The 11,218-nt window shown below is 39.4% G+C and overlaps 1 protein-coding gene across 1 annotated transcript; it reads right to left on the reverse strand.

The window, feature by feature from the left end:
• Window positions 1-4,577: 4,577 nt before the first annotated feature.
• LOC137090371 (patched domain-containing protein 3) lies at window positions 4,578-10,187 on the reverse strand. The gene is made up of 4 exons (XM_067454335.1): window positions 9,136-10,187; window positions 8,043-8,164; window positions 7,787-7,932; window positions 4,578-6,094 (listed from the first exon to the last, which is right to left on the reverse strand). The coding sequence occupies exons 1-4, from the start codon at window positions 9,931-9,933 to the stop codon at window positions 4,578-4,580; spliced, it is 2,583 nt and encodes an 860-aa protein (XP_067310436.1). The 5' UTR covers window positions 9,934-10,187.
• Window positions 10,188-11,218: the final 1,031 nt, after the last annotated feature.

Genomic DNA, 11,218 nt, shown 5'->3' on the forward strand with positions numbered 1-11,218 from the left:
TTTTTATATGAAATATTTATATGTATATGTGAGATGTGAGGGAGGGTGTTTCAGCCGGGACTTTTTATTGCGCCGAGTTGAAGTACTTCCAGAAATGCTATTCCGCCATACATTATAGTTCTCCTTTTTAATCCGCTTAGAAAAGCATCACGTTTTATTTTGTGTCACCATACTTGATTGTTCAACTATTCATGTAACTGTATTTCAATAGGGAAAACGTGGAGGTGTTTGGTCGCTTCTAACTTGATCTCTTTTTGGTACCATAGTGAATGAACTGGGCTTAGTGGGCTAAGCTAAATGCAGATCTCGCGCGTCAGAGCGATTAAGTGCACGCACTGAGACGAGAGAGGGATTTGTCAACTCGTTTTAGTTAAGGGAATAACATAGTTTAATATGAAAAAGCGGTGAAGTAACCCTTTAAGGCAGTAGTTCTCAACCTTTTAAATCACAAGGCCCCATGAATTTTCTGAGACTATATTTGAAGATTCCTTATGTAAGCCAATATATTTCTGGTACCTCTTCTGTAATGACAATCTGTTTTTGTTTTTTTATTTACATAAACTAGGAGGGAAATAGTAAAATATATTAAAAATATATTAAAATAATTATAAATAAAATGAAAATGTCAAGAACTGAATGTTTTTCAGGGTTCACACACTCAGCACAAATTGCAATTAAAGAAGAGGTTCTATTTTAAAATATTTTAGAGCTTGAAATAACATTCCATTTAATATCCATTCTTCTTTTTTTTTTTTTTTTTGAAAGATGTTACTCGTTGAAATAGTTTTTCCAGGTCTACAAATCACACTTTTAAAATTATATTAGCAGTTTGTCCAAAAATGTGGGAAACCTGGATCTTTAAGGGATTAATTAAGGGAAAAATTAAAATAAGCATAAGTTTGCATCTTGATTTTAGTTGTTTATTCTTATTTATGTTGTTATATTTGAAATCTGTTTCAAGCAGCTCCTTGGAAGTGTCCCTGGTTGATCATGGTTGATCATTTAAATCTGTAAGAGACAAGTTATTTGACTAAATACAGGTTACTTATTAAATTCTTGTAATCATATTACAGTTGCTGACTTTAAATTAGAGTTACAATATTTTTTGCATTGTGCACATAGCCACATACCCTCACCTAAAGGATTATTAAGAACACCTCTGTTCAATTTCTCATTAATGGAATTATCTAATCAACCAATCACATGGCAGTTGCTTCAATGCATTTAGGGGTGTGGTCCTTGTCAAGACAATCTCCTGAACTCCAAACTGAATATCAGAACGGGAAAGGAATGTGATTTAAGCAATTTTGAGCGTGGCATGGTTGTTGGTGCCAGACAGGTCGGTCGGAGTATTTCAAAATCTGCTCAGTTAAGGCGGGTGTACACTGTGCGAATTCGGACACTCGGAAGGTCGTGAGATATTGCAGACGCTACGAGTCATTTTAATTTGATCATCGCATCACATCAGCTGGTACACGGCACGACTGTTTGCACCGCGAGCCGGCCGCGATCACACGAGTTTTCGTGTAACACAGACACCGGAGCTTTCAATGTTGTTGCTATAGCTTCAGATACAAAAAATAAAGAAAAAAGGTGTGCAAATGATTTGTTGAAAAGCAGAGAACAGTAGTAGCCATTCCTTTTAACCGAAACAACCAGAGGGAGAGAGAAGAGTGCACGTGAGAGAGAGAGAGAACGTGTGTGTGTGTGTGTGTGTGTGTGTGTGTGTGTGTGTGTGTGTGTGTGTGTGTGTGTGTGTGTGTGTGTGTGTGTGTGTGTGTGTGTGTGTGTGTGTGTGTGTGTGTGTGTGTGTGTGTGTGTGTGTACGCAGTATGTGGCAGCCACTGAGCTAATAATAGTCATAGATTGAGCCTATGTGACGTGCTTGTGCATGATTTGGCAATAGGGGACAGTCATATGCTGGTAAAAATCGGGCCGACTCCCCGAACTTTTTAAACATGTTTAAAAATTATCGTAAGGTCGGGAGGTGCTCTTAACGTGCCCGGCTCGTCTCGTATTTCCTCTCACACGCTGCGAGCCGCGACCATACGAGCATCTACGATGTCCATGCGATTTCTCCCGAGAAAAAAAAAATCGTCTGCGAGTTCGTACGACAGCAAAAATCGCACCGTGTATGCCCGCCTTTACTGGGATTTTCACGCACAAACATTTCTAGGGTTTAAAAAGAATGGTGTGAAAAGGGAAAAACATGCAGTATGCAGCAGTCCTGTGGGCGAAAATGCCTTGTTGATGCTAGAGCTCAGAGGAGAATGGGCCAACTGATTCAAACTGATAGAAGAGCAACTTTGACTGAAGTAACCACTCGTTACAAATGAGGTATGCAGCAAAACATTTCTGAAGCCACAACACACACAACCTTGAGGCGGATGGGCTACAACAGCAAAAGACCACACCGGATACCACTCGACTTCACTACAAATAGGAAAAAGAGGCTACAATTCCCACAAGCTCACCAAAATTGGACAATTGAAGACTGGAAAAATGTTGCACTGGTCTGACAAGTCTTGATTTCTGTTGAGACATTTAGATGGTAGAGTCAGAATTTGGTGTAAACAGAACGAGAACATGGATCCATCATGCCTTGTTACCACTGTGCAGGCAGGCTGGTAGAGGTGGTGTAAAGATGTGGGGGATGTTTTCTTGCACACTTTAGGCCCCTTAGTGCTAATTGGGCATTGTTTAAATGCCACGACCTACCTGAGCATTGTTTCTGACCATGTCCATCCCTTTATGACCACCATGTACCCATCCTCTGATGGCTACTTCCAGCAGGATAATGCACCATGTCACAAAGCTTGAATCATTTCAAATTGGTTTCTTGAACGTGACAATAAGTTCACTGTTCTAAAATTGCCCCCACAGAATGGGAGCTTAGTGCCTTGGATGTGCATCCCACAAATCTCCATCAACTGCAAGATGCTATCCAATCAATATGGGCCAACATTTCTAAAGAAGGCTTTCAGCACCTTGTTGAATCAATGCCATGTAGAATTAAGGCACTTCTGAAGGCGAAAGGGGGTCAAACACAGTATTAGTAGTGTTCCTAATAATCCTTTAGATGAGTGTATTTCTAAAGTAATACACTTCCGTGCAAATGCTTAAAGGGGGGGTGAAACACTCAGTTTCAGTCAATCTCATGTCAATCTTGAGTACCTATAGAGTAGTATTGCATCCTTCATATCTCCGAAAAGTCTTTAGTTTTATATTTATAAAAGAAATATGGGCTGTACCGAGTCTTTCCGGAAAAAACTGAGTGCCTGGAGGCGTATCATGTGGGCGGAGCTAAAGAATGACGAATGCGCAAAGCGGTGACGTCCTCAAGCGTGGAGAAACCATTGCTATCGATCACAGCTAAAAGATCTGATCCAGAATCTAATTTGGAGGCTGAAATAGAAACGGCAACAGCAGGACGCCCGTCTCTGTGGTATGTACTGTATTTAGTGGCCTGTCAACATTTGTGTGTCTTTACTCGCAGTTTATGAGGACATGATTCGGTTTATGGACTATTGTATGGGACTATACCTTAGCAGTAGCAAGCAAAACGGTTTTGTACGTCAGACTAGTGTAACGTTATACATAGAACAGCAATGAAGTCCGTTAGCGCTTTTGAATGACGAAGCACGCGATTGTGTCGTTTACTGATGTTTACTCACGCGACGATAAGCAACAGCACAGACATTTGAAGCAGTTTTACTCACCGGCTGCTTCCAAAGCAGGACCGAACCTTTATCGCTGGGACCGCTCCGCCTAAAAAAAACACTTCTTGGAGTGTGGAGATCCACTTTGAGATGCGATGTTGTGAAGCTTCCTGTCATTTCTGCGTTCAAATCGGTTCAAATGCAGCGCTGCCTTCCGGGAATGCTGTGCTGAAGCGTTGAAGTCGCTTGATGTCAAAGTGGAGTAATGAAGTGGAGTGCGGCGCGGACTATAACCGACAGAAGTGTTCACGGACGACTGGATCTGCAGCTTGAGAGCAGTGTTTATGTGCGTGCATTTCCTCTCTCGCTCTAGTGACGTGCGCGCGCACCCTACCGGGAGAAGAGCCCGTACGGCCCATACAAGGACCTTCCGGTCTATTAACGTCAAGTCGAGCCATACTCGAAAAAAACTCTCCGAAGCTTGTGAGAAACCGGAAGGAGTATTTTTAACACAGAAATACTCCATCAAACGTCCAACATTAGTTTTTGAAACTTTGTCTATGTTTAGGATGGGAATCCAAGTCTTTAACAGTGTAAAAAGCTCAGTATGCATGAAACAGCATTTCACCCCCCCCCTTTAAGAGTAAAAAATGAATGGAAAAACATTACAACATTAACATTTCAAGATCTTGTTTTAGCAATGCAAGAGTCCAGCGCTCTGTAAAGTCTCTTCCAGCACATCCTAAAAGACTTTTAATGTGAAAATTATTCCAAATGAAAATGAAATCAGCTTACTGTTTGCAACACAAACACTTATAGTTTGAATATGATTCTAAAAAACCCTTTTTTATTTAGTTCAATTATACTGAGAAATAGAGAGGAGAAAAAATTGTTTAATATTAAAATTCAGTGCTGCTGTCACTTGTGGCAAAGTCCAGAGAAAGTTAGAAATACTGGAATAAAAGCAATACCATGAAGCAGCCCGAAAGTAATGACTAGCAACACGATGTTGAAGAGCGTTCTGAATATGTAGCTTGTGGAAGCTGAAAGTACGACCACACCCACAATTGTAGAAAGAGCCCCTTGAAGTATTGGGTAGCCCAGGTGTGTCAGTGCCTCCACAACTCTCTCGTTCACGTCGGGCTTAGTACTGGACACAAACGTGTAGGAGATATGAGCAGAGAAGTCCACAGAGAAGCCGATGCTAATGACCAGGTTTATCATGGAGATTGAATTAAGGCTGATGTTTAGCAGTGCCATGAAGCCGGTGACTCCCAAAATGACTGAAGCGATTGCAAAGGCCACCCACAAGGCGCAAATAGGATTTGGAATCAACACAAGAGAGATGGCCAGCATTACTGCGGTTGATACTGTGACGGTTTGGAGAGTGACATGCCCTATTACAGTATACTGATCGTGGTATATGAACGCTGGATGGTAGACCAACAACGGACACGGGCAGCTCTCTGCTGTCTTCCGTAGTGAGTTTAACATGTTCTTCTCTGTGGAGTTCTGAGCAATTGTCTGAAGAAACAGACGTGAAGCAGCTATGTCATTATTGGTTATGTTGACATCCTGTTTGAGCATTGGATGGTGGTCCAGAAACTCGTTCAGATGTGTTTTAAATGTAGCTTCTGTGCTGATGTTACTACCATGTTCCTCTGCATATTTTTCGAAGGAATGAAGCCAATATGTCGACAAGTTCTTGACAGAATCCAGCTTCTGAAATTGCATAATACAAGACTCAAGTTGATTGCGCTCATTCTCCTCCCAATATGGAAATGTGCCATTGATGGCTAACATTACATTTGGACCATGATAATGAAAGTATGTCTTCTCAGCATCATAGTATTGGACGATGTAGGACTTATCAAGTGCTAGGTTCTTTAAATCAATGCCTTCCTTAAGCTGCAGGCAGCCATAAATACTAACAGCAATGTATGCTATGTAGATAAAAACTACTATTGCTTTACTCCAGACTGTTGTCAAAAATGGTCCGTAGTACTTCCTGAAGAACAATGTCATTGGGTTCTCTTCCTCTGTTCCTGTGTCATGGTTGTAGGATCCTCCGACACAGCATACAGTGTACGCTTTAGACTGTCCTGGTGGGATATCCTCTGGGACCTTCATGCAAGTTAACCAGTGTCTGTTTGCCCCCTCCCTTCTCCCATTCAGAGCCAGGCAAGCTCCAAAGAAAGTGATGTTATAGAAGTAGCAAAACAAGATGGCCGTGCCTGCATACAGGCAAAAAGACTGAACGGAGCCAAAGGGGTTACTGTAGCTGAGGTAGAAGGCTAGCACGTCAGTCAGGGTGGTGATGGTAATGGAAATGGCTGCCTCTCTGTAGGTATCAGCCATGCGGTCTGGCACCGTGTCTTGAATGTTGGTTCGTTGCCAGCTGGAGATCATGATAAACATGTCATCGATCCCGATTCCTAAAAAAGCAGTTTCACATCTTGAAATGAAAATGCGTGTGGAGAATATGAAATGTTATTCAATGTGACATAGTTAGTGGGGTAAGATGTGCCACCCAAAAATCTGTCATTATCTGTCCCTATTGTCATTCTAAACCCATAAGACTTGTTTATCTTCAGAACACAAATATGAAGATATTTGTGATGAAATCAGAGAGCCTTCTGTCCCTTCAATGACAGCTACGCCACTACCACTTTGACGCTTTAAGGTCATAAAGAGATCATGAAATGAATCCATATGAATTGAGTGGTTTAGTCCAATTTGTCTAAAGAGACTTGATCGCTTTATATGATGAGCAGATCAAACTTAGGCTTTAATTCACATATAAACATTCATCAACGCACACATGGGTTGTGGTAAACGGAAGCTCAATCATGTTAGCTTGACGTGCAAGAACCAATGAGTTTCCTTCTCGTGTTACGCATCATGCTTAAGCTTCTGCAAGAACCAATGAGATTTGTTCTCGTGTGTTACACATCATGTTTGAGCTTCAGCAAGAACCAATGAGGTTCATTATCATATTACGCAGCATGTTTGTGATTCTGAGATTCGTTTTTGTGTGTTATGCAGAAAATTTGATCTTCCAAAAGCTTCAGCTAGAACCAATGAGGTCATTTTTTGTATTATGCAGCATGTTTGAGCGTCCGGAAGAACCAATGAGGTTAATTTTGTTATGCAGCACATTTGAACTTCAGCAAGAGCCAATGAGGTTAATTTGCATGTTACACAGCATGTTTGCGTTTCTGCAAGAGCCAGTAAGATTAATTTTTGTGTTATACAGCACATTTGAAAGTCTGCAAGAACCAATGAGATTCATTCTTGTGTTTCCCAGGACATTTGAGCTTCCACAAAAACCAATGAGATTCATTCTTGTGTTTCCCAGGACGTTTGAGATTACACAAAAACCAATGAGATTCATTATTGTGTTTTGCAGCATGTTTGAGCTCCCAAAAAAAAAAAAGCTTTGTTCTTACACACCAAGCAGGGAATGTTTATATGTGAATAAAAAAAAATTCAATCTGTTCATCATATAAAGTGATCGAGTGTCTTCAGAAAATTTGGTCTAAGCCACTCAGTTCATGTGGATTAGTTTTACAATCTCTTTATGAATAGTTGTGTAGCTCTCACTTTGTCCTTTAGGTAAAGTGTGTCAGATGTATTTGTATAAGCAGTGGGTCGTGTAATAGTGATAGTGAGCTTTGCCTCCAAATGCCGGAAATACTATTAAAAATATTCTAACCAAAGTTAAAAGGTTGTTTTACATTCAAATATTTTATACTTTGTGTGAAAAAATAGAGCATAAAAAGCAAATAATATTCACCAAAAATAAGACTAATGGATTACTAAATAGTTACTTCATGTTTATTTGTTTTTTGCTGAAATGTAATTCATTGAATTAATGATTAATTCCCTAATTGCTCAACTTCCCCAGTTGACAAGACACAGCTTAACATTTGCAAGTCATATTTCCATGGCCCTATGTTATGATTGCACGGTGGCGCAACTTATTATCCCACTATCCTTTTTTTAATTAGTACATCTGTTACCTAGGAAAAAAGTTCAACCTTGCCATTGCTAGTGCCGTGCTGTACCATATGTAGGGTTCAATCAGTTCAAAACAATAAAGATAAACATTTCAGAGTATATCTTACCAAGAATCAGGAATGGAGAAGATGCCACAGTAATAACGAATGGCACATTCATAAGCAACAGCAGCCCGAAGCTGGACAGCACTGCTTGTGCGGTGGAAAAAACGCCAAGAGACGCCACCCAGGCTTTATTCCTCACATTGTCAAACCTGTTGAGTGAAATTGAACAATGTATAGCTTTTTGCAATCAACATAAGATTTGCAATATATTAAATATATTTCAGTTCATGAAATAAAATACACTGGGTATTACACTAACCTTAGGCAAGATATTATTGAAAATGAAATGGCAAGAAAATAAGTAATTGCAAAAAGTTCAGTGACAGATAGGGTACTCTTCTCAAACTCCTGTTGTCTTGACAAGGAGGTGAAGAAGGATACCTGAAAAGAAAAACTTTCATTAATACTTTCATTTAAGTCAAGTCATGCTTATTTATATAGCGCTTTATAGAATACAGATTGTTTGTAAGCAGCATTACAGCGATAAATAATGAAAATTATGCATTTGCATCGATTCAGTTTCGTTGTAAAGGTAATTATTTCAGTTCGTCTATAAAGCAGTTCAGCAAAAAATGATGCCATCATTCAGCTCTGTTCAGTTCTTATACAACAGCATCAGTACAGTAGGATCAATACTAATACCGTTGAATATTAAGTGTCTCATACTGAAGAATCATTGATTATACAAAGAATCACAGTATGCGAACCCCCCAAAACACAAAATTAATCTGTGAATACCCAAACCAATTGGCATTATAAAGATAGCCCACCACAAAAACATTTCACAAAAAGATTGCAGATGCCATTTTATGGTGTGATTGTATATGATTTTGATGCAATGCAATTCATAAGTGTGAAGTGTCTCCTTTTTGGTGCCACTAGGTTTAAGCACTTTGTGCGATTATGCAAAAAAATATTTGGTAACACTTTATTTTAAGGTGACGTCATTACACTAGCAATTACTATAGTAATTACAGTAAATGATGCATAAATACAAGAAACCAACCCTAAACCAAACCCTAACTGTAACTATAACTATAGCAAGTATTATATGTAGCCTAGTTTTGATATTACTCAGTACTTAAGTAAGTATAATTAAACTAAAAAAATAAAGTGTAATCAAATACATATAATGTTTTCCATAATTTATAACATTGTTAGGGTAAAATATTTAATTTAATTAAGTTCATGGCTGTAATTTTAGATTTTACCCAATTCATCTTTTAAAAAGCCTTGTTTTGTTTGTAGGTTTGAATTGAATTTATTGGACAATTCAAAACTGACAAAAATAGGCTAAATGACACATTGGTCACACAGATTCAGGGAGTACAAAAACATTCACTTCTACTTACTTCTGTTACAGAGGTCGTTATATTCGAGAGCAGGTCTATCACCTCTTGAAGCCAAACATCTCCCAGTGTATTATTGCTCTCTTTGAGATAATAGAAAAGTCTCATTGCTTTGGCACTTCGAACAACTCCACTGTGATCCACCTCCACCTCACTGATGAGATTTCCCATGTGGAGACATTTGAATTCGGACGGACAGTACTCAGGATACGTTATGTTGACAAAATGAATGTTGCTGGCATTATAATGTAGAACATCAAGCATTACATTAGAGTTGCATGTTCCGTTCACAGTAGCGCAAATATCCGAGAACTCAAATTGATGTGCGTCGTATGCTGCGGTGATTCCTCTGACCCGTCCATCGATGCGGATGACCTCCTCTAGTGCGGCAGCACTGAGTATGTTTGTCTGACATGAGAATATCAAAGATGCAAAAACCCCGTCAGTGTTTAATCGCATAATTGAAAACTGTGTGTCAGTCGGTGGGAACGTTTCTTGAAAGAAACGTCTCTCCACTTTAGCGCGGCCGTTTTTCGGAGTAAACTGCTCCACTATGTCGTTGGATTTCAGGTCGTTTAGAAAGTAAAATCCTCCACCGAGACCTGCGGATACCACAAGCGGAAAAGTGATAAACCACCACGGGTGAAGCCCTACGAACTTGCCGAGACTTTCAAAACACACGCGGATGGGCTTTTCAATGCAGTCTGTGATGTAGGACACCATGACTAGCCTACTGAAGAGCTGTTCTCTCATCTGCACATCTGTGGCGAGGAGATGTGCGCTGGAACATATAGGCATCATGATATCAAAAGAGCAGATCGTATTTCTCCAAGGACACAGAAGAACAGTGTGGACACAAAGGATCTCTTCAGGCTTCGTCTTTGATAGCCTATCTTGATAACTTCCACTAGAATTAGCCTACCCCTCAAACCTATAATCAATAGACTGAGTTTCTTCTGAAAGGGGACAATTTTCTGAAGCAGTGGTCCAGGTAACCTACCTCCTGTAGCCTATATGTGGAGCAATTAGCTCCCAGTGGGACAATGGACCTCTGAAATAGCAGACAATGAAAATGGTTAAATATTCTGAGATCTTCTAATCTTAAGAGACATTGGATCTCGAAAATAATAAATAGTAGGCTATTCTTAAAAATAAGATTTCCCTTGTGCAGGTTATAGGCTAGGGTCCTAAATGTGAAAGGGGTTAAGTGCTGTGGAAATACTATAATGACAGGTCTGTATTGCATCATGTAATCCAGAATATTGTTATCAAAGATGAGCAGGTTCTTTTGATAACAAATGCACTGAAAACATGTCCATGCTTACAAAGTTGCAAAAGTTGGAAAAGACAGGAGGAAGAGCTATAGCAGAGCTGAAGATGTTGAGGTTCTCTTTGGGAGTGACGGGGATGGATACGATCAGGAATGAGTACATCAGAGGGGACAACACATTTTAGATGTTTTGGAGACAAAGTTAGAGAGGCCAGGTTGAGATGGTTTGGACATGTTCAGAGGAGGGAGAGTGAATACATCGGTAAAAGGATGCTGAGGTTAGAGCTGACAGGCAGGAGGTCAAGAGGAAGACCAAAGAGGAGGTTTATGGATGTAGAGAAGGAGGACATGAAGGTAGTCGGTCTGAGAGAAGAGGATACAGAGGATAGGAATAGATGGAGGCAGATGATTCACTGTGGCGACCACTGAAGGGAACAACCGAAAGAAGAAGAAGGGATTTTTTGCACCACAAGTTGTTTGACATTAATGTCTTATGGTTGTGTTGTGTGATTCTGATTTGTTTATTTACCATATTGTTTCATTTAATTGTTTCATTTCATCTCCTTTGTTATATTATCAGTATCACATTTTTTTTAATATAATTTTTATTATAACATTTTTTATTATTGTTTTAATTTTTTCAAGATGAATATTGTGATTGTGTTTTAAACAGGTGCTTGAAAAATAAAACTTTGACATGAGTATACAGTTGTTGCTTTTATTTTCAGACTGAAAAGAAAGTTTTTCATTTATATTTTTAGGGTAAAACTTGAATGGTGTTATTCAGAAGAATAGCTATACTCATAATTGATGATA

The sequence above is a fragment of the Pseudorasbora parva genome, chromosome 9 (genome assembly GCF_024679245.1).
Source record: "Pseudorasbora parva isolate DD20220531a chromosome 9, ASM2467924v1, whole genome shotgun sequence".
Classification (NCBI taxonomy): domain Eukaryota; kingdom Metazoa; phylum Chordata; class Actinopteri; order Cypriniformes; family Gobionidae; genus Pseudorasbora; species Pseudorasbora parva.